The 24,658-nt window shown below is 34.1% G+C and overlaps 1 protein-coding gene across 1 annotated transcript in view; it reads left to right on the top strand.

Moving 5' to 3' along the window:
* BMPR2 (bone morphogenetic protein receptor type 2) overlaps positions 1 to 24,658 on the top strand; it is a 202,134-nt gene that overhangs the window by 120,890 nt on the left and 56,586 nt on the right. Inside the window, exons 2-3 of the mRNA XM_051983764.1 lie at positions 280 to 450; positions 691 to 861. Coding sequence (XP_051839724.1) covers positions 280 to 450; positions 691 to 861 — 342 coding nt within the window. The remainder of the gene's footprint in view (positions 1 to 279; positions 451 to 690; positions 862 to 24,658) is intronic.

Genomic DNA, 24,658 nt, shown 5'->3' with positions numbered 1-24,658 from the left:
AAGCTTAGTGTCTACTATTTTCCTGGTAACAGCTTTATTATGTTAAAGATACATTATTCTTTGTCATAAATGATTGCTTTTCTCAAATTGTCTTGAAAGTTATTTTCTTGTTGGACAATATAAGATTACAAAATTAAGGAATAGTAGTTATTACAATTGTCTTTTAGTGTTGGGAATAGAAAAGTGAAATACATACAGCTCGATATGTTTTTGGTTGAGAAAAAAACCTATGAATTTTATTTTTTCATTGATTCCATTATTTCTTTTTCTTTTTTTAAGCTTCCCAGAATCAAGAACGGTTATGTGCATTTAAAGATCCATATCAGCAAGATCCAGGGATTGGCGAGAGTCGTATATCCCATGAAAATGGCACTGTTTTATGTTCAAAGGGTAGCACCTGCTATGGACTTTGGGAAAAATCTAAAGGGGACATAAATCTTGTGAAACAAGGTAAGTCATACTTTCCTGATCTAAATTGATTTTGCTTATCTTGTAATTGTTTACAAATTATTTATTTTAGTTTGGTTGCAGAAAAGAAAAATGCAAAGCTAAATTTAAAAATGCAAAGCTAAATTTAAATCCTTTTTAGGAAAAATAAGTGAATGCAAATAAATATACATGTATATGAAAACTAAATTTGGAAAGTGTGACTGTTATCCTAATTTACTTTATATAAATGTTGCTTTATAGGATGTTGGTCTCACATTGGAGACCCTGAAGAGTGTCACTTTGAAGAATGTGTTGTAACAACCACCCCTCCCTCAATTCAGAATGGAACATACCGTTTCTGTTGTTGTAGAACAGACTTATGTAATGTCAACTTCACTGAGAACTTTCCACCTCCTGACACCACACCTTTGAGTAAGTTAAAACTTGAAGCTAACATTATCAGTTTATTTTTTTCTAGATAAATTTACATTGGCTCTTTCTTATTATTATGAAGAGGTACATGTTAATTTTAATGAAATTTAAATTTTCTAGACAAATTATTTTCTCTTCAATCAGAAATAAGAGAGGAGTATAAAATCTTAATAGAACAAAGCAAAGTCAGAGAAGAGCATACTGGGCATCAATAAGCTGCAGTATATTATAAACCAGAAATTGTACAAAGGAAATATCATAATGACTATCATTAGAGAAGTATACAACTTGGAAAAAGTGAAAGCAATTATATAGTGAGAGTCCATGTGCTCCATTGGTATCCTTGTCTTTTTAGTTCCATTGCTTTCTGAGCTTGTTCTTCAATTTTAGATGTATTATTATTATTATTTGATCATCTAAATTGATTCTGTTCATTATTTCTTCCATAGATTTTTGTAGATATTGGGTATTATTTTCCAGTGCCCCTGACTATCAGCCTCATCTCACCCTCTGTTTTAAAAATTGATGCAGAAATGTCTTTTATGGAAATGTTTTGTATATCTTTACATGTGCTTTCTCAATGGGGATGGAGTGGGTGTGTGATGTTCTTCTTTTCTCTAAAATATGATCATTCTCTCTGGGAGCAGGTTTTTTGGGGAGGTTTTCTGGAGGCAGCCTTAGTTTCAGTTCAGAGTAATAATCACTTAAATGCAGCCAGGAGTTAAAATCCAATCTTTTATTGTCTCTTCCAAAATAGTCCAGTTAGCTTTCTTTGGTTCTAAGAGCTCTTGTTACTAGTCTTTTGCCTCTGCCATCTTCTGCCTCTTGCTCAACTCCAACTCCTGGCAATCTTCCAAACTGAACTCATTTCACTAACTCAGCTCTTTTTATGCTCTTTTAGAGGTGTAAACTCAAAGGTTGACTACTCCTCCCAGAGGGGGATTATGGGAGGTGTGAATTCACAAAATTACAAAGTTAACTTTGTGAATCTCCTGTATTTGAGAACTCCAATGTGTGAGCTCTAATGTGTAAACTCTCTTAAAGGTGTGAGCTCTAATGTGTGAATTTTCCCAAAGGTGTAAACCCAAACACATAAGCACTGTTTCTATCAATTTCATTGAGTTAACACTAGGATTCTAACAGGTGGGGAGGAAGTAAGAGAGAGAATCTGAAACTCAAAGTTTTAAAAGCCAAAAAAAAAAAAAAAAAAAAGATGCTTGCTACCTTCTATAGAGAGCTTTTTGTTATTCCCCCTACTTGATAGTACATTACCCCTCCTAAAATCATTGTTTATATTTACTTGTCAAATGCTGTATAAAATAAAAAAGATTTGTCAGTATTACTTATTTTGAGTGATTCTTTAGGAAAGAATCACTTAAAATAGGATGTAATTTAGTACTGAATTAATTCAGGCTTGAGGCTTGAGATCTAGTTCAATTCATACTGAACATCACACCTGGAAAGTGATCACTTGTCTTCTACCATCAATAACAAGAGGGCAGCCACCCTAAGATTTTGCACTTACAGAGGAAGTAGAAATATCACTGATGAGATCAAAAAACAGGTCAAAGACAAGTACAATCATACTAGATCAAGTGCAAAGAGAAGTCTGTGTTAGAAGTGGCATAATTTTGTCAAGGCATTGACAGGTTGTTTCACAAGATGGGTGAAGGAGAGAGAAAATAACTCCTTGCCAAAACACTTTTAGTAAAGGGGAATCATGACTTTTGAAAAAGCCTATGTTGATTTTTGGATAGCTTTTATTATTAGGAACTTTTTTCCCTGTCTTATGCTTAAATTTGCCTTTCTGAAGTTTTCAGATCATTCCTACTTCTGCCCTCTAGAGCCAAGAATATGCATCATCTTTCGATCTTCTTGATCAGAATGTTTTTAGTGGTGTTTCACATAGTTTTCAAAGCACTTTCACATATGGAAACTCTTGTCCTTTTAAAACATTACTAACAAAGAAGCCATCACTTCTCCCTTGAGTATCCATTGTCCAAAGACAACAAGAAATATTATTTCATGAGACATTTAGTCACTTCTTTTTTAAAGTACTTATGGTAAATATTTGATAAAAGAACACCATTAAAGTAATTGCACTTTATGTACCAATAGTATCTGCAGAAGGTGATTAGGAAAATTCTACAAAGAACAATCCAACGCAAATCAACATATACTTTGATATTTGGTAACAGTTAAGTTATTGTAAAGGTAGGAAGAAATGAGGCTAATGAGAAATATAGGAGAAAACATGGGTTAGAAAGAAAGAAAGAAAGGGGTCAAAGATTTGTAGAACATATAGAAGCCTCAAGCTTCTACTCATGAATCCTTTCTTTACAAAAAGAATTAGAAATTTGACTTGGCATGCATTAAATAACATTTCTCTCTCTCTCTCTCGCTCTCTTTCTGTTTGTGTGTCTCTGACTCTCTCTCTCTCTCTCTCTTGCTCGCTCGCTCTCGCTCTCTTACATACACACACGCACACACAAACTGAGTATACTTTAACAGAAGAAAACACTTGTTACTCATGTGGGATCCATTTCTAAATTAACTGTCTTGTGTACAAGTCAGACTACTTATTTGTTAGAGGAAAGATCAAAGTCAGTATAGTTAGATATGAGTGGAAGTTGGTGTAAGTAAAAGAAAATAATAGGGCATATAGTTAAAACAACTTAATCCTGATATATTCAAACAAGTCAGTGATTATGAAAAATGGCTAATGAGATAATAACACTGATTTGTTGTTGTTTAGTCATTTTTTTTGTTGTTCTGTGACAGATATTGCGTGGTTTGCCATTCCCTTCCCCATTCTAATTTTACAGATGAGGAAAACAGAGTTAAATGATTCGCTCAGGATGACACAGCTAGTAAATGTCCAGGGCCAGATTTGATTTCAGAGAGAGGAGTCTTCCTGATTTCAGGCGCAGTAGTCTAGCCACTGTACTTAGCTGCCCTGCATAAAAGTTTTAATGCTTATCATCTTTGGCCTTTTTAAAAAATTTGAACTCTCTCCCAAGGTGGAAGGAGTACTGTCTCAGGTTTCTTGTTCCAGTGGCACCTGGTGTTGTACTGATGTTGCTCTGATTTGTAGTGTTTGCCAAATTTGGGGGTCTAAATGCTTAAACAGAAAATTTAGTAATTGGCTTTTTCCACTTGATTTAAACTGGCTCTATCATATCCCTGATTCCAACTCTTCTCATTTTCAGATATGATGATGTTTCCCATGATGGAATGTAACACTGTTTTCTTTTTTTTGCCTTTATATCTTCAGCCCCTTAAAATAGAGCCTAGCCCTATGTAGATAATAAATGATTGTTGATTGGTTGTAGCTCTCTTCAGATAAGAAAGGTTCTTGTGGGGAGGAAGAAATACATTGATTCCACTTGACAAAAGAACATGGAACTTGAAATAACATCAAATGTATCTTTCACATCACATTACTGCTCTGTGGTCCATCTCCAATCTCTAGGCCTTTCTCCCACAAACTCTAAACTGTGTGTCCTCTCCATTTTTAATTGCTAAATTGGTTGTTCAGTCACGTCTGACTCTTAGTGAGCCTGTGGGCCATAACACACCAACACTGTCCATGGGGTTTTCTTGGGAAAGAGATGAGATTGGTTTGCCATTTCTTTCTCCACTGGATGAAGGCAAACCTCAAAGGTGGGGACTTGTCCAGAGTCACATAGTAAACATCAAAGGCTGATTCCTGATTCCAGGAGCAGCACTATCCACCGAGCCATATGGCTGCAGTTCAGTGAGCCTTGAAGAAATATGTATTATTATTTTCAAACTGAATATAGGAGTTATAATTTACCTACACCTCAAAAGACCATATAGTTATAATTGAAAAGGCATGATTTTGGTGGGTATGTGTTGGTAGTGGATTTTTGAAAATCTATTTTAATCACTTTTTAAAGTGACTTTTAGGAAAAACTCATTTTGCTGAAGCATATGATCAGCATAGCAATTCTGCTGAAAAACAGATCCATCTAAAAAGTAATGTGTGAGTTTGAGAATCCTTCATTCTCTCTCTTAGTACTTCTTTCTTTAGAAAAGGATTGCATTAAATGAAGCCCCTTAGTCTCTTCAAATGGTAGGAACATTTTATTCTTCTTAATTTCCTTTTTTTTTCCCTGCAAGAGAAGAATGTTCTTTGTGCTACTGCTTGTTTGTTACAACTGCAAGCCTGCCTGTTCTGCCCTCCTTCAATTGAAGGAAGGGTTGATACCCAACCTTTTATTCCTTTTCCTTTGGAGTAGCAGATGAGGAACATGACAAAGATGTTTCCTGAATCTTTTCAAATCAAGAAATAGTCAGACCAACAGAAATTGTCCCCAAAGCAATGAATATTCTAGTTCTTTTACCAAGTGAATCATTTCTAGAACATTTGATAATGAATAAAATGTATGTAAGACTAAACATTTAAAATCAAATACAATAGAGATTTAAACATAATGTTTAAGAAGGAGTGATTGATGAGTATCCCGTATTCCTATTCTTAATTCTTCTGGGCTTACTTTTGAGTTGATACAAACTGTTTTTAGAATACTCTCCTACCTTTTCTTTTTTGCAATTTCCCTTCTCATTTTTTTCTACTTTGTCTAGTTTTGGAAAGAAGTGCGAAGATAAATATAATTTATTAATTTGCTTCTTAGCAACTCATTGTCTTAAGCCACTCTCATATTAGATTATATACTTTAGCTATTACAGCCAGCCAAATTCATGAATATATACATATGTGTGATGATAAATTCCTGAAATATGCAGGTTATATATTTTTTTCATTTTAAATATCCAGAGTATCGAGAACAGTGTGCTTAATGTTTCTTGGATTGAATATTTGAAATAAACACTTGGCGCATAAGTGTCACAAACTGAAATCATCCATCAGTAGCAGGGCAGTGAGTGGCAGGAGGGAAGAGTGGCAAAGCAGTAGAGCTTAAATGATTTGCCCAGAGTCACACAGATAATAAGTGTCAAGTGTCTGAGACTTGATTTGAACTCAGGTCTTCCTGACTCCAGGGCTGATATGCTATCTACTGCACAATCTACCTGCTCCTATCTTTATTAGTAAAATTATTAGTATTGAACAGAAGTGAATGTAAGGGATGATGTTGTAAAAAATTACCCTGGCATGGGTTCTGTCAATAAAAAGTTATTTTAAAAAAATGTATATATATATATATATATATATATATATAGCTTTGTCACACCATCTAAGGGATCACCTTAATTTAGATAATAGCAAATATTATATATGTAGAGTAAAAAGAATACTGAGTGAATGTAATAGAAAACTAATAAGAGAGTCATCTATACAGAAGAATGGAAATTTTGTCGACTCTGTGGGTTGAAAATTGTCATGATATACAAAAGCATTTCCTGAGTGAAAGAAAAAAACAAAATGTTAGACCCCTACTCTCTGCTTGCTAAATACAGGGAAATAAAATGTGCCATTCTCAGCAGATATAGAATTTACCTATGAACTATAATATTCTATGATACATATTGCATCTATTTTTAATTTTTAGAAACATAAAGTGTTAGATTACTAAGAAGCTCTTTGAATAACAAGCAGTAAGGTGTCCTGAGTGCAAGACACCAAGCTGCGTATGCCACGCAAGTCATACCATCACCACTGTCTTGACTACCTCCACCTCTGGTATCCTAGTAGAGGTGGACCACGACCTAGAGCCCAGGAGTCCCAAGATTTTCCTTCTTTACCACAGGTCACTGATCTTGTTTCTAGTCCAGCCCTTGCAGTCAGCATTGAGAATAGCAACCTTTGTGAAAAATATTAACAATAATATTATGGGAGCAGCTAGATGGCACAATGGATAGAGTACCAGCCTTGATGTCAGGAGGACCTGAGTTCAAATCTGGTTTCAGATACTTAACACTTCCTAGCTGTATGACCCTGGGCAAATCACAACTCCAATTGCCTCAGCAAAAAAACCAAAAAAAAAAAAAAAAAAAAACAAAACCTAATGATATTATATAGCACTTTAAAGTTTGCAAAGAACTCCCTATATTATCACATCTCTGAAATAAATACTGTTATCCATATTTTAGAGACTAAGAAACTGAGGCTCATGAAATTTAAGTGGCTTGCCTATAATCTCAAAGTTAGTGTCCCATCATTTCTACTTGAACAACTTGCACCATTAGACAAGAAAACCTCCAAATTCTGAGAATAGCTGTGCTGGCCATCCATCCTGATAACAGCCTTGCCCAGGACACTAACGCTTTGGGAAATGCTCTCTCTCTGTTCTTTCTACAGTGTTAAAGCTTTGTTCTCTTCAACTAGAGCTACTGAAGTATATAGTCAGGTCTGAAAAGCTAGGTTTCTATTAGTCACTAGAGAAAAATTAGAGTCACTAGAAGTAATAAAATAGTGGTACTCCTTTATGTGAGTTATCAATGGGTAATTTCAATTAAATCATTAAATCATGCTAGAAACAAACAAAAAAAAATGAACCGGAAGATAGAGCTACAAAATAGTTTCATGAATACTTTGTCAGTTCTTCACCATCACATTTTAGAAGTCCTCTGCACTTTAGTAGCTGTCCTCTGGGTTTCTGGGACTAAATATCATCACCTAGTTATTAACTTTTATAAAGTTATGAATTTATTCTCTTAATTTAGCTAGGCTTATCCAGAGATGATGTGTGTATTTCCATCTCAAGATCCACATTAAAAATCATTCTAATCTAATAGGAACTTATATTCCTATCATAGCTTTAAAAAAAATAGAAGATTCCAACCTTGACTTTAGAGAATATCTTAGAAAATACACCTCCCTCCTGGGTTCAGTGAAAAAAGTGGGAGACCACAGATATGCAGTGTTGCATGTCTCTCAAACGCAATCTGTGTGTTTTACTAAATTGTTATTTTTTCATCTTTGTTATGAGGAAATTCTTACTGGGTAAGGGAAGGAAGGGGCACATTTGAATGTGAGTACTGTATAAAAAGCCAGCAGATTGCATAACACTTGGAAAGACCCAAATTTTCTTATGTTGCTCATTGATCTATTTCATGAACCAAATAAGCTTGAAAACTACTGTTTTGCAGACTGGAATATTCATTGTATTTTAAAAAATATTTATTAGCTTCCTAATTCAGAAGATAACCAACATTTAAAACAATATGTTGAATATTGGAAAGACATTTTCCTATGCTTAAAATAAAAGTGTGACTAAAAGTCCTGGTATTATGATTCTCTAGCCTACAGTGATTCTGCTTTTCATGCATATCATTCAATTCAATTAAGTAATCATGTCTATGATACTACCAAATATTCAGAAAAGTCATGAAAGTATATAGTTTTAAAGTATGTGTGTCTGTGTTCCTATCATGACTTCTAAGCATGAAAGTATGTATAGCATCAACTTGGTGCATCTATTGCCATGGTAGATATCTCTTAGTGCAGCTTCCAGCCACATAGAAGAATTTCACATATATGCTGTACTTTTATCATCCACTAATATTTCTCCATATTTGTTAGGCATTAAGTCAATGTTAGTTGAACAAATGAATGAATAAATGAATGAGATGGTTTGAGCTGTGTTTGGGGAAAGTATCCTCCATAAAGAAATCAATAATTAGAGTATTAAGAGATAGCAACCTTTAATAATAGCATTATATATTGTAGAATATGAATTGTCATGTTGCTATAGTAACAAAATTTTTCACATTTCACCATGGAATAAAAGAAATGGCTTCCCTTATTTTTTTATTTGCACTGGCACAGATATGGAACTTCTTTCCTTTAGTTTAGGCTCTTTATGTTAGGGTTTTACAGTGATTTTACTGTCAAAAAGTACAACCTTTTCCCTGTTGTGAATTTTACAAAGACTTAAATTTTGTTTTTAAAATAAATGGGGGGGGCAAGGAGTGTTTTAAAGGAATCTTCAACATCAAAGATTATGCAGACTGGTATATTTGTATGAAATGCAGTAAATTCTCTTCAAATACAAAATAAGAATTTGACTTAAAGTAGTAACCCCTAGTGGGGAATAAGGATGCCATTTAGGTTGTGAGCCTGGGTGATTGAGAAGATGGTAGTGCCTTTAATGGTAACAGAAAGATTAGGAAGAGGAGAGGGTTTAGAAGCAAGTTTTGAGCATGTCGTGTTTAAGATGTCTATTGATCATCCAGTTTGAGATACCTAATAGGCAATTGAAAATGAAAGATTAAAGGTCAGATGACATATTAAGACTGAGTAAGGAAATCTAGAAATCATAAATATAGAGATAATAATTGAATCCATTTGGAGCTAATGAAGTCATCAAATGAAGCCATGTAGAGGGAGAAAGGAAGACAGACAATGGAGGACAGAACCTTGGGGGACATCCACTTTTAGTGAGCATGACCTGGATGAACATCTAGTAGAATAGGCTATGGTGTCATAGACATAGGACTAGAACCATAAGTAGCATCATGAAAACCTAGAGAGAAGAGGATTTCAAGAAAAGGATTATTGACAATGTCAGGGACTACAAGATTGAGAAAAGGCCACTAGATTTGTAATTTAAGAGATCATTGGTAATTTTGGTGAGAATAGTTTCAGTTGAATGTTACCAGATTGCAAAAAGTTAAGGAAATGAAAGAAGTAGAGGCATTGATTGTGGATGGCTTTCTCAAGGACTTCAGGCCATGATAGGAAGAGAGATATAGGAAGGTAATTAGTTGGATGGACAGATAAAATGGAGCATGTTTGAAAATTGAGAGAAATTATAGGGAGTAGGGAAGCAATTAGAAGACAAAATGAGAGCAGTGTACATTAGAATAGAATACATCCTATGGGAAAGTTTGGCATCTTCATATGAGATTTTAAAGATAATGGAATTAAAAGCTAAATCTATAGGCACAAAAAAGGATAAATTGAAAGTGAGGTGAAGTGGTTCTTGGAAAAATTAGAATTGAAAAAGATTTAAGATGGCCTTTAAAATTATTGTTAAACAAAAGGTTTGGCAATTGTCAATGCTGTAAAATTACCCATGCATATAACTTGTAAATTAAAAGCTATAATTAAAAAAAAAAGAAGTGTCTGAAAGCAGAGCCTGAGAGGCTGCAAAGGTTTATGACCAATTTTGTATTGTTAGTACATAACAAATCGCAGAAATAATCATTAAAAACTACTCAGGGATTCTGGAAACATGTCCTTGACGGCACTGTTGTAAAGAATTTTATGCTGAGGTTTCTGAGAGAGATGGAAACACATTTAGCTGGATGATAGAGTGGATAGAAGGCTGGATTTAAGATTTAAGGATCAGGAAGAACTTAGCTTAATCTCCGTTAAGATACTTCCTAGATATATGGTTCTAGACAATTCACTTAACCTGTGTTGATCTCAGATTTGTTCATTCTAAAATGTGAATAAAAACAAAACTTAACTTAAAAAAAATTATTGTTAAATACTTTTGTACATCATAAAAGGTTGATTTATATCCTTGGGGAACATGACATTTTTCCCCTAAAAAAGTAGTGAATGTTTCAAATAGAGGGAAATTGATTATTAATTTTCTTATGTTTAAAATATTCATTAGGTATTTGTGATATGAGATATGTTTTTGGTGGACTCTTTTGAGTTTGCATTGTACTTGCTATATAGTGAGGAAATTGTGGGCTAAATTATGTTTTTAAAATATTTCTGATTAAAGAAAATGTCATGTTGGAGGGGATGTGGAAAAATTGAGATGCTCTTTTTGTGATGGCAAAGAACTGGAAATGGAGGGGATGTCCATCATGTGGGGAATTTTTGCGCATGTTGTGGTACTTGATTGTGATGGAACACTGCTGTACCATAAGAAAGAATGAGCAGACTGATTTCAGGAAAAAATGTGAGAAGATTTATATGAACTAATGCAAAGTAAAGTGAGCAGAACTAGGTGAACAAAATACACAGTAACAATAGTATTGTCATAATGATAGTCAACTCTGAATGGCTTAGCTATTCTGATCAGTACATTGATCCAAAACAATTCCATAAGACTTATGATGAAAAATGTTATCCACTTCCAGAAAAAGAACTGATTGGATTTGAAGGAAGGTTGAAGCATAATTTTTTCACTTTCCTTATTTTTGTTGTGTTTGTTTTTGTTGTTTTGTACCATGGCTGTTAAGGAAATATGTTTTACATGATTTCATATGAATAGAAAAAAAAATTCTGGCAGTAAACCCCATATTCATTGTTAGCTTTTTTCAGATATTTGACTGCTATGCTCATCTACAATCAGTATTATCTGTTATTTCATAGGCAGAAATGTGTAATATTGCAAATCTTTCTGTTTTAGATTAGAAGATTGTAATGAAGAGTTTCTAGAGTCCATTTGGGGCCTTATTTTGTGTCATTTCAAACTAGTCTATCTACATTTTCAATCATAAATTTTCTAGATAGTACTCATTTAGTTAAAACATTTTTTTCAGATGAAGAAACTTCTTTCTAGAGATGTTGAGATCATACAGATAGTAAAGAAGAGAGCCGAGATTCAAATCCAGGTGTTCTGATTGCAAAATTTTTGCAGATCCAATGGAATCTAAGCTCCTTTGAAGCCAGGGACTTTTTTTCACTTTTTTTATTTGTAATATGTTCATTGATTGTTATAGTTCATGATAATCAATAAAGAGTTATTGTAAGATATTGAAATGTACATATGTTTTTAATATGAATTTTGGGGATCAATAAAAATGCTGGGTATACATGTGCAAAAATGTTTGTAGCAGCTCTTTTTGTAGTACCAAAGAATTGGAAATTGAGTGGATGTCCATCAATTGGGAAATGACTGAATAAGTTGTGGTATATGAAGGTAATGGAATATTATTGTTCTATAAAAAATGATGAACAAACTGATTTTACAAAAGCCTGGAAAGATTTACATGAAATGATGATGAGTGAAACAAACAGAACTAGGAATACTTTGTACACAATAATAGCAAGAATGCGTGATGGTCAGCTACAAAATACTTGGTTCTTCACAGTAGTTCAGTGATTCAAAGCAGTCCCAATAAACTTTGCACAGAAAATGCCATTTGCATTCAGAAAAAGTACTAAGTAAACTAAATGTAAATCAATACATATTATGTTCACTTCTTTTTTTTTTTTTTTTAATCTCTTCCATGGTTTTTCCCTTTAGCACTGATTTTTCTCTCCCAACATGATTCATAAAGCAATGTGTGTTAAAAAATAAAATTTTACTAAGTGAAAAAAATTCTGGGCACTCTTTAAAATGTAAGCCAGCTCACTCCCTTCTTATTGTAATTATTAATAACAATAATTATTATTATATCTAGTATTTCTATGTATAGTCTTTAAAATTTTCAAGTTATCTCATTTGATTCTCACAATGATTATTTGAGGCAGGTACTATTATTGTCCCTATTTAAAGATGACAAAATTGAGGCTTAGTTTTTTTAAAATTTGTAATAGTAACTTTTCATTTTCAAAATACCTGCAAAGATAGTTTTCAGCATTTCCCTTTTCAAAACCTTGTGTTCCACATTTTTCTCCCTCCCTTTCCTTCATCTTCTCCCCTAGACAGCAAGTAATCCAATATATGTTAAAGATATACAATTCTTCTATATATATTTCCACAAGTATCATGCTGCACAAGAAAAATCAGATCAAAAAGAGAAAAAATAAGAAAGAAAACAAAAATCAAGCAAACTACAACAAAAAAGATGAAAATACTATGTTGTGATCCACACTCAGTTCCCAAAGTCCTCTCTCTGGATGTAGATGGCTCTCTTCATCACCAAATCATTGGAATTGGCCCGAATCATCTCATTGTTGAAAAGAGCCATGTCCATCAGAATTGACCATCCTATTATCTTGTTGTTGCTGTGTACAATGTTCTCTTGGTTTTACTCATTTCACTTATTGTCAGTTTATGTAAGCCTTTCCAGACCTTTCTGAAATCATCCTGCTGATCATTTCCGCAACATTCATATACTGTAACTTATTCAGCCACTCTCTAACTGATAGGTATCCCACTCAGTTTCCAATTTTTGTTACTACAAAAAAGGCTGCTACAAATATTTTTGCATATGTAGGTTCTTTTCCCTTTTTTATGATCTCTTCAGGATACAAGCCCAAGAGAGACAGTGCTGTATCAAAGGGTATGCAGTTTGATAACTCTTTCGGCATAGTTCCAAATTGTTCTCCAGAATGGTTGGATCAGTTCACCACTCTACCAACAAAGCGTTAGTGTCCCAGTTTTCCCACATCCCCTTCAACATTTATCATTATCTTTTCCTGCCATCTTAGCCATTCTGAGAGGTGTGTAGTGGTAACTCAAAATAGTCTTAATTTGCATTTTTCAAATCATTAATGATTTAAAGCATTTTTCATGTAACTGGAAATTACTTTAGTTTCTTCATCTGAAAATTGTTCATATCCTTTGATCATTGGAAAATGGCTTATATTCTTAATAAATTTGAGTCAGTTCTCATAATATTTTAGAAATGAAGAGGCTTAGATTTCTGAATGACTTGTTCAAGATCACACAGCTACTAGTGTCTTGAGAGGAGATTTGGATTCAGGTCTCCTTAACTCCAAATGCATTACTCTTATCCACTGCATCAAATAGCTTCAATTCATTCCTGAGCTCAGTTTATTACCCATCTGTATTTTTTGTCTAAGATATACAAACTGATAGATGCTTATTGAATGTTTGTGTAAGGGAAGAGTATATTATATATTATTAAGACAGTACTTGCAAAATATTAAAACTAAGTTGTAATGCATTAAAATGCATACTCAAGACCAAGCAATATATATGTGTTATGGATTTTTACAGATGAATCACAGATTGTTTTCTGAATATTGCTGGATTTCTTGCTATTTTGACCTCATGAATCTACTTATACCTTTTCTCTTCAATATCTCATTGTTTCATCTTTTACCTTCTCCCCTTTCTTGCCTCCAGTGAATTCTTACTCAAACACTATAGTCTGTAGTAATGCTTTAGCTACTAGCTAAGTTTAGTCCTCAATGGGACAGGAAAACTATATGGTTAGTGAGTTCCTGCCTGTCTTTACTCTTTTTTCTTGATAACATAATTAGATATTTTAAAATACCAAAGAAAAGTGTTTTGCTTTTGACTTAATTGGTCTTATACTTTTGCAAAATGTCTGTGAAGCTTAAAATGTATCATTCACAGAGGTAGTCTACTTACTATTGTAGTCAAGTCACAGTTTCAGTCAGTAGGACTCATGAACAACTCCATATTAAAAAAAGGAAAAAAAAAAGATAAGATAATTCAACTAATATTTACCAAGCTCCTAAAAGTAGACAGGTAGAAAATCCATGGGAAAGCTCAATTGAAATTTTTGTCTCTTCATTGAACAGAATGCGTTGCCTTAATTTTTTTGTAGACAATTTATTTTTCTGTCATAAGTGCCAGAACTCTCACCTACTAAGAGTTAAGAGCTTGTGTGATTTCCGAACACATTTTTCATCACTTAGACAGTAAAAGAAACATTTGATAAACAATTTTTGTTAAACATTAAATATCTTTGCTGTTAGGGTTACTGAGAATTGTATTTAAGATCTTTTAATTTGGGTTTTTTAAAATGCTATGTATATCAGTCATATTTGAGTCTTTATGTAAATTTAATTTTTCAGATTGTATTTCCTTCACTAGGCAAGGCTATTGGAGTTTTTCATCAATTATTTTCTGTAGATAATTTTTTATTATGTTCTAAACCTATTATCTGAAGTGACAAGCTCTTGTTTTATTTAACTTTTTTAAAAGGCCAAAAAAATTTTTTTTGTTTAAGAATGGGATTCATTAAGGCATGGAAGAGGAAAACAAAAAAAAATTTGGGAATTATATTTTATATAGTCATCTTTATCCCTAAATAATTTCAAAATAAACCAGTAAAGTTTATAGATTTAATTTTTACTCTCAAGTTTTAGTCATATCTACCAAAGTTTGCATTTATATTTGCAGAAACCTTGTTTTTATGCTCAATGTTAAAGTAATATTTTTGTCCTAGAAAAATACATTTGTTTACTTGAATAGGTTACATTGAATGTCAATTAAAAACATGTATAGGCTTAAGTTTCCTTTTATTCATCCCCAATAGCATAATAAGAATTTTCAAAAACTTTAAAAAACATATAAAAATAAATATTTACATTGCCTGAAAAGGTAGCTTTCAAAGCTTTTCATAATCATTTCTATAATTTGACCTAATTGCAACCTTCCTCCTCATTGCCCCTTCTCATTCATCAGTCCTCTTCCTATTTTATTATAGCTCTGAGATTTTTCTTGTCTGAATTCACAAACTTTTGTACTTGTTTTTATTAAGTAGGAAAAATGTGTCACATAGGGAAAGATTTATTTGAAGTAGCTTAAATAAATGTTTGATATTTCAGTACTAGCAAAAAGGACAAAAAGCAATAAATCTGATATTTTTAAGATGTCTTTTTTTTTTAGCATTCTTTACTAGATATAGCTAGATATAGTTGAATTTTCAAACAGATTAGTTTAGATAAATCTATATTGTATATTTTTCTTAACTTTTAAAATATGTATTCAATATATTGATATTTAAGTAAACCAGACAGTAAGTATACTTAGTAAAAATTTAACAACCAGAATAATTTCTTTAAGGAATTAATTTCACCCTGATTGTGTATTAATTATTTTTACTTTATATACCTTTCCTTTGTTTTATTGAAGGATTATTATTTCTTTAAAAGACCACTAATCCTTAATTTACCTTTCTGCAAGGGATTACAAAAGAATTAAAAGCCTATGCTGGTGTGTTATATTTAAACTGTTCCTTTGCTGCTAACTGCACACACAACAATGTTGTTCTTTCTTTGACACAGACCCAGACAAAGGCTGAGTGTAGCAAGGAAGCAGACTGCATGCCTCCAGTCAAGGCCCCGGCCTGGCTCCAGGATTTGTAAACAGAAACATCCCAGGCTCCAATAAGGCAGACAGCAGTTCCCCGTCTGATCTGTATGCAGGAAGCACTTGCTTGTACAAGCTCAGCCATCACACATAACACACACACATAACAGTGTTTTAAATTTGGCTGAGTGTTTAACTGAAAAAACTAATGGAGGGGAAGAAGAAGATTTACAAGAACTAGGAGACCGGGACAATTTAATGTATAGCATACGTAGATTCTGTGACATTCAAAGGAAAACATTTTAAAAGTCATAGTGTAATCAGGTTTGTAGAGCTTTCCATTTAAAGGCCTTTTTATTGCATATACACTTGACTCTGTATATTGAATTATTTTTGCTGGCAATCTTTCTGGGACTTCATTTTTAGATTCATTTGACAAATACTAGAAAGTTAATCCATTGAAATAAAAAAAAATAGTATGATGTTAAGCAAGTTTTTAAATGATACTATTTTCAGCTTTTTTCCCACACATTCTTTTTTAGAGCATAGAATTATTATATTTTAGAAATTAACTAATTTATTAATTTTAAAATACTGTTGTTTTAAGAAATTAAGTACTCATAATAAGATTTCTAAAACCATAAATTAGAACTGCAGGATAACTTAGAAATCAGCTAACCTAGTTTCTTGTGTCCCCATTTGCTTGCTGCCTGACAGCCCACAAACCTAGGTTCTACAGCTACATCTCCCTTTTCTGAATTCTGGCATGTCAAACTTCCTATCATTGTATGTCTAATGAAATATATTCTGACTTAATATTTATATGAATTAGTTATAATATTTAGATAGCAATTATTATTTAACAAATCATTGATAGTGTTACATGTACTCATGGAATACCAAATGCCTACACACTATTTAACTACTTCATTCTTGATATGATGAATGTAATTTCATAGTTTTTTTAGCCCGTGATTCTCCATTCTATGACTTTCGATCTTTTATGATTGAGATATATTTATTGTAATGCTTACTGTTTTAATTTGTTCTTTTAATTTTTGCTGAAATATTGGAATTTTCAGATCATTTTGTTGGTTTATGGGGACAGTGGGACAGAATATTTGAAATAGAAGCTGTACCAGAACATTTAGGATATAGGATCACTGTAGCCATATGTTAACTATTGCATGTTTCCTTTAGTAATTAAATATTTATTGTAACATAAGCAGCACTTATCAGTTTAACTTTGAGACTGAGGTCATCTATTTGTATGTAGCACATTCTGATGAGCATTTAAAATTGTTTTGATTTTTATCTGTCAGTATGCAAGCCTGAATGCTAAATATATGCTTTCTGTTTTTTCCTTTGTCATTCCAATTATCCAGTTGGCAACCCAAAAAAATTCTGTTTGGAACAGTTGGATTTTCCTTTTATGCCTCTCAGTTTACATTGAATTCAAGCACAGGAAAGGTGGTTTACAAGGATGTGTAGAATATTCACACATAGATTCAGCTAGAACATGTTTGGATTCTATAGCATAGTACAGTCATAGATGAAACAACATGGGACAGTGGGGAAAGTACTAAAGAACTTACTTTGAAATTCTGTTTCTGCTACCTGTTGTTTATATTATCATGCATAAGTAACTTAATCTTTCTGACACTTAGTTTCCCATGTCTGAGATGACAGAACCAGAATAGATAATTCTGAAGCTATGGTTCTGAATTCTGTGGCCTATTTTCATAATTATGATACTAACTTATATGATAAATTTTAAATGATGTTCAGCATATTCATGAGAAAACAAAACAATGCTTCATATCTTTTAAGAGAGATATTCTGTATCTAAAATAAAATTTTTCATGTTCATAGTGATAAGGCATCAGCTTGGAAATTTCTATTATTATTCACTTCCCAAAAACATATATACACACACACACACACACACACACACACACACACACACACACACTGTGCTTTCAAATTCACCAAGTTCTTTACAAATACCATTTCATTTTATTCTCACAACAACTCTAAGAAGCAGATGCCATATTTATATTGGATTATTTACCATCTGGAGGAGGGAGTAAGGAGAAAAGGGGGGGATTTGGAACACAGGGTTTTGCAAGGGTCAGTGTTGAAAAATTATCCATGCATATTTTTTGAAAATAAAAATCTTTAATTAAAGAAAATAGATGCTGTTATTACCTCCATTTTACAGATGAGGAAACTGAGGGAGACAGATCAAATTTACTTGTCCAGGGTCACACAGCTAAAAAAGTACTCAAGTTCAGCTCTGAGGTCAGGTTTTCCCAACACCCTCCTCCCTCCTCTTCACCCTGCCCCAGCCACCTAATTGGTCTTTTGAAAGGGGGTGAAAGTGTTAATTTTGTTTCTAGACATTTTGATTTTGAGCCAAAATCAAACAATGCATTACCAAATGAAAATGTTCAGTTAATTATGGAAATGTAGAAGTGAGTCTCAAAGGAAGTATTGAGGATAGATAGAGATTTTAGAGTCATTTCATGCACAGTACATGTACAGATCATAATTTAGCTTATGGGGTAGGACAAGAATTTTTACTTAATGTACATGTTTATTGCATGCCTGCATGACAAATAATCTGTTGCTCATGTTCTGTTTAATTATTGTTGTTATCAAGCAAGATTTTTAAAAATTAGTCTCTAATAGCTGATTTGTAGGAAGACATTAAAAGCATTTAGCATTCATACTTTAAAAAATTAAGATAAGACATGCTGTTGTCAGGATTTATGTAAAGCATAAAAGAACAATTTCAAACTTTTCTTTAAGTGCATTATTGGTATACTATCAGTACATAAAAGGTTATTTTATAATTGTATTTTGTGCCATATTTGCATTTGCAGTCAAATCTTCATTATCTGAGGATAGAAAAATGCAAATATAGGGATCCATTGCATTTTGGAAACAAATCAAGTCCCAGAGTCTCTGACTTCTATGTGGGGCTTCTGACAAACAAACTGGAGAGTTCTCCACCTAGAGACATAGGTCTATTCATCTGCCCAGAGTTCCATTTTGTGGGTTGCTCACTGTGATGACCTGAGGTCAGACAGACCTGAATTCCTATCCAGCTTCAGCTACTGGCCCAATGACCATTGGTAAGTCACTAAGAAGTGGCAACAGTAACAACAGCTGTTACTGATAGTTGTAACAAATTTGTTTCTTTTTTCTCATGTTTCTGGGTTTCTCCTTACTTAATAATATCTCCTTAAGAAGTTAGATATTAAATGGATTGATAGGAGATAAGAAATTATAAGTGGCTGTTCAGTCTGGACAATCTGTGCTAATAGGGAGGAGTAGACAACTAAAAGCCTTGAATAATCCTTCAAATTGGTTGTAGGTAAGAGAATCACTGACCTGAACCAAACTGCAGGGGACAAATAATAAAAATTATAATAATAGCAATTTTATAGCTCTTAGAGATTTACAAAGTGCTTTACAAATATTGTTTCATCTTATTCTTACAACTACCCTGAGAAGTGCTGCTATTACGTTTATTTTTTGGGGGGAAGGTTGTTTGTTTTGCTTTGTTTTTTGTTTTTTAAAGCTTTTTATTTTCAAAATGTAAGCATAGATAATTTTCAATATTCTCTTTTGCAAAACCTTGTGTTCCAATTTTTTCCCCTCCCTTCCCCCCTATCTCTTTCCCCAGATGGCAAGTAATCTATGTTAATCATGTGCAATTCTTCTATATATATTTCTGCAATTATCATGCTGCATATGAGATCAAATCAGATCAAAAAGGAAAAAAATGAGAAAGAATACAAAATGCAAGCAAGCAACAACAAAAAGAGTGAAAATGCTATGTTGTGATCCACACTCAGTTTCCACAGTCTTCTCTCATAAAAGCATTGGAACTGGCCTAAATCACCTCATTGTTGAAAAGAGCCATGTCCATCAAAATTGATCATTGTATAATCTTGTTGTTTTGCACAATGATCTCCTGGTTCTACTCACTTCACTTAATATTGGTTCATGTAAGTCTCTTCAGGCCTCTCTGAAATCATCGTCTTTTATTTTTATAAATGAGGAAACTGAAGCAGACAGAGATTAAATGACTTGCCCAGGATCACACAGTTAGGCATTTTCCAAAAAGTCTTTTGTTCTTGATAGTTCTTATCCCTTACCTATCTTTTTCTCAAGGTTATTGAGCCTCCTTCCCTTTAGAGTATGATATTATGTTCTATTATTCTTCTTAAATGAGTTTCCAGAGACCCCAGAGTGCAGTAAATGAGGCAGCAATCTCTCTCTCATGTGGTTATTTTACCTGAGAAGCATGAGATTTTAGGCTAGTTTTGTTGCTGTTTTTTAGGGGTATGGAGTGCTTTGTTGCCGTAGTATGCCACAGATAACTCTGGCTTGGGACCTACAATTTCTCAGTGTGTGAAGCATGAGATTCCTCACAGCTCTACTGATCTCAGAGAGAAGAGGGACATTTTCATCCCAGTCCTTGCATTTGATATACTTTAAACCAAAAAAGCTTCTTAAAGAGATGCAAATCCATATGGAGTCATACACTAAATCTGGGAGTCATGAAATTATGATTTATCACCAGGAAATGTTTGGTTTTTATATCTATTTAATATACCTTTATACCTGGGTTACATAAAAAATTCTCATGTGAAAAGTAGTTGCAAGGAGCAGCTAGATGGTACAGTGGATAGAGCACCGGCTCTGAAGTCAAAAGGACCTGAGTTCAAATTTGGCCTCAGACACTTAACACTTCCTAGTTTTGTGACCCTGGGCAAGTCACTTAACCCCAATTGCCTCAGCAAAAAAAGAAAGAAAGAAAGAAAGAAAAGTGATTGCAAGTGAAAAAGATTTAAGAAGGCCTGCCGTAATGTAGATTGCTTTAATAACTACCAAATGGCTACTACTTTTTTTTTATGGTATTTTAAAAAAATTTTTATTTAATAATCATTTTATATTGACAGAATCCATGCCAGGGTAATTTTTTTTTTTTACAACATTATCCTTTGCACTCATTTCTGTTCCAATTTTTTCCCCCTCCCCTAGATGGCAAGCAGTCCTTTATATGTTGGATATGTTGCAGTATATCCTAGATACAATATATGTTTGCAGAACCGAACAGTTCTCTTGTTGCATAGGGAGAATTGGATTCAGAAGGTATAAATAACCCGGGAAGAAAAACAAAAATGCAGATAGTTCACATTCGTTTCCCAGTGTTCTTTCTTTGGGTGTAGCTGCTTTTGTCCGTCATTTATCAATTGAAACTCAGTTAGGTCTCTTTGTCAAAGAAATCCACTTCCATCAAAATATGTCCTCATACAATATCGTTGTCGAAGTGTATAATGATCTCCTGGTTCTGCTCATTTCACTTAGCATCAGTTCATGTAAGTCTCGCCAGTCCTCTCTGTATTCATCCTGCTGGTCATTTCTTACAGAACAATAATATTCCATAACATTCATATACCACAATTTACCCAGCCATTCTCCAATTGATGGGCATCCATTCATTTTCCAGTTTCTAGCCACTACAAATAGGGCTGCTACAAACATTTTGGCACATACAGGTCCCTTTCCCTTCTTTAGTATTTCTTTGGGATATAAGCCCAATAGAAACACTGCTGGATCAAAGGGTATGCACAGTTTGATAACTTTTTGGGCATAATTCCAGATTGCTCTCCAGAATGGTTGGATTCGTTCACAACTCCACCAACAATGCATCAGTGTCCCAGTTTTCCCGCATCCCCTCCAACATTCATCATTATTTTTTCCTGTCATCTTAGCCAATCTGACAGGTGTGTAGTGGTATCTCAGAGTTGTCTTAATTTGCATTTCTCTGATCAATAGTGATTTGGAACACTCTTTCATATGAGTGGTAATAGTTTCAATTTCATCCTCTGAAAATTGTCTGTTCATATCCTTTGACCATTTATCAATTGGAGAATGGCTTGATTTCTTATAAATTTGAGTCAGTTCTCTATATATTTTGGAAATGAGGCCTTTATCAGAACCTTTAACTGTGAAGATGTTTTCCCAGTTTGTTGCTTCCCATGGCTACTACTTTTAAAGGAGAATATTGACATGTCTAGGAGGTTGAGCATAATAGATTCTAGGTTCTTTTTGGTAGAATAGGGTCATGGTATTCAGTTAATCCAGTGATTGTTAAATTTTTTTTTTTCAATCTTTTCCAGGTAGTTGTTTTTGCTATGGGATTTTTTTCTATTTTTTTTTCAGCATTTTACCTTTGTTTTAATATTTGCCTTATGAAGTCATTGGCTTCTGTTTGATTCCTTCAAATTTTCAGACAATTTGTTCCTCAGACAAGATTTTATAGCTCTTATGCCAAGTTGTTTATTAATTTCTTTTCCAATTCTTTCTTTCATAACTCCCATTTTCCCGCTTAACACTCATTTCTTTAAAAAAAAAAAAAAACTTTTTAAAACTTCTTCCATCTCCTCCATGAATTTTAGTTGAATTTGTGCCCATGTTTGAGTTCCTGTTATAGACACTGAAGTTATCTATTATTCTGTCCTTGTTTCTTGAGCATCCCTAGTACCATAACTTTTTGTGGTATGGTTCTTTTTATGTTCTCATTCTTCCAACTATCTTCCTGGTTTTAGACTTGATGTTAAAGAAAGGTTCTGTTGCACTTTTGGAAGGAATTTTTGGGCTAGTCTTGTTGTTGTAGAGTACTTTGTTGCTGTAGTATCCCATGGATATCTCTGGCTAGGGACCTACAATTTCTCAGTGGGTCCAGGGTCGTCTGGTCCAGGAAAATGTTTGGTCAAACCTCTCCTGGTTAGAACATTGCAAAGTTGCTGACCTGGGTTTGTGTCTGTACACGAATAGACTGCTCCTGTACTCCTTTACTATCAGCCAACTGGGAAACTCTCTTGATTGGCAGAATTGCAGCTCTCTTTAGATCATAGATTTCTGCTCTAGTCATTCTTCTGCAGATTTCAGATTGGGTTAGAAGCTGAACCAAGGACCAAACTTTGTTATTGGGTTGTGAGTCACACCACACCTGCTTGCTATCTGAATTTCTTTCTTTGTCAGTTAAACTATTAGGACCCAGAAGCTGCTTCTCAGCCTAGCTTGCCACCCTTAGGCACAAGTCCCTTTCTCATATCCCCCTACATTTGTGAGCTGGAACCAGATGGCCCCCATTCTGCCCCAGAGTACTGTATAACTAAGGTGCACTAGTCTGGGGTGAGGATCTCTTTTTGCCTTGGTGCACAGCCTCCTTTTGCTTGGGAGGCGCGCTGTTCATCCAGTTCTTGCCTGGTCAGATCCCAGCCTCCGTGTACGTGGACCTCCCTCTGACTGTCCCTATGTTGACTTGGGCTGGAAAAGTGACTCATTCTAAGTTCTGTGTTTCCCTAGAGTAGAATTCTGGTTGGGACATTTTCCAGATTTGTTTGGAGGAGTTCTTGGGATCAGGGAGCTCAGCTGTACTGCCTCCTACTGCTCCAACATCTTGGGCTCCCTCTGTTATCTCTCCAATTACCAAATGTGATAGCCTTTTCTCTGTCTTTATCTTTGCTTTTCCTGTGGCCTAATCCATCTTAATGTCTTTATACCTGCCCTATTCTCCTGGATACATATTCTCCTGGGTCTTTTTCTACCTGTCTCACTGTTCCTTCTCAGTCTCCATTGCCAAATTTATGATTCCTGCAGCAGAGAGATAATTAAACCCCTGGGAAATGATGAAGTCACTGAGAGTATAGGGAGAGAAGAATTCCTAAAACAGATATGTATGTAGATGACATGTAATAGCACAAATTCTTGTTGGAGATATTATTGTTGTTAATTCAGATCAGTGATAGGGGGAGGGCCACAAGAAGTGGGAGAACTCCCTTAGCTATGGTTGAGAGTTTGTGAGTTACTTGGAGCAGAACCAGGAGATCATTATATACCTCAACAACGATACTGTTTGAGGATGTATTCTGAAGGAAGTGGATCTCTTTGATAAAGAGAGCTAATTCAGTTTCAATTGATCAAGGATGGACAGAAGCAGCTACACCCAAAGAAAGAACACTGGGAAATGAATATAAACTGCTTGCATTTTTGTTTTTCTTCCCAGATTATTTATACCTTCTGAATCCAATTCTCCCTGTGCAACAAGAGAACTCTTCAGTTCTGCACACATATACTGTATCTAGGATATATTGTAACCTATTCAACATGTAAAGGACTGCTTGCCATCTGGGGGAGGGAGTGAAAGGAGGGAGGGGAAAAATCAGAACAAAAATGAGTGCAAGGGATAATGCTGTAAAAAAAATTACCCTGGCATGGGTTCTGTCAATAAAAAGTTATTGAGAGAGAGAGAGAGAGAGAGAGAGAGAGAGAGAGAGAGAGAGAGAGTGTGTGTGTGTGTTACTTGGAGCCGGATTTGCGTGTAGTTGCAGAGGACGTTGGGTCTGAATCAGGTCTAGCTCAGAAACTGGCCTTTCTTCCATCCCAGGGGTCCTGCTGCCATAGCTGTCAGGCTGGATTGTTTTGTTTTGTTTTGTTTTCCTTGGACCAGTAATTTCCTTAGTATAGGAAGTTCCTAGTGAGGAATTTCTCTACCTAGAAAAATAAGAATTTTCTCTGCAATTATTAAAAATGACAAATGTGTGGATTGTGTCACTACATGAAAATAAATGTTATATTAAATGTGTAAAAAAGCAGATAATTAGGTAACATACATACTGATAACTATATAAGATGTCTTTATGTATGTAAAACTTGGAAGAGAATCTAGAATAATCTGAAGTTGAATAATCATTTAATTTTTATATCTAGTTACTCAAGTTCTTGAGGCAAAAAATTTACATTACTACCCTTAAGATGAAGCTGGATATTAAGTGGCCATTTTAGTGTCATGATTTGTTTGGAAAACTCAGCCACAGTTGTAAATTACTTAAATGATTTCTCATTGC

This window comes from Antechinus flavipes, chromosome 3 (assembly GCF_016432865.1).
Source record: "Antechinus flavipes isolate AdamAnt ecotype Samford, QLD, Australia chromosome 3, AdamAnt_v2, whole genome shotgun sequence".
Taxonomy (NCBI): domain Eukaryota; kingdom Metazoa; phylum Chordata; class Mammalia; order Dasyuromorphia; family Dasyuridae; genus Antechinus; species Antechinus flavipes.
Note: the sequence above shows the minus strand (reverse complement) of the source record. Positions and strands in the feature narration are given on the sequence as shown.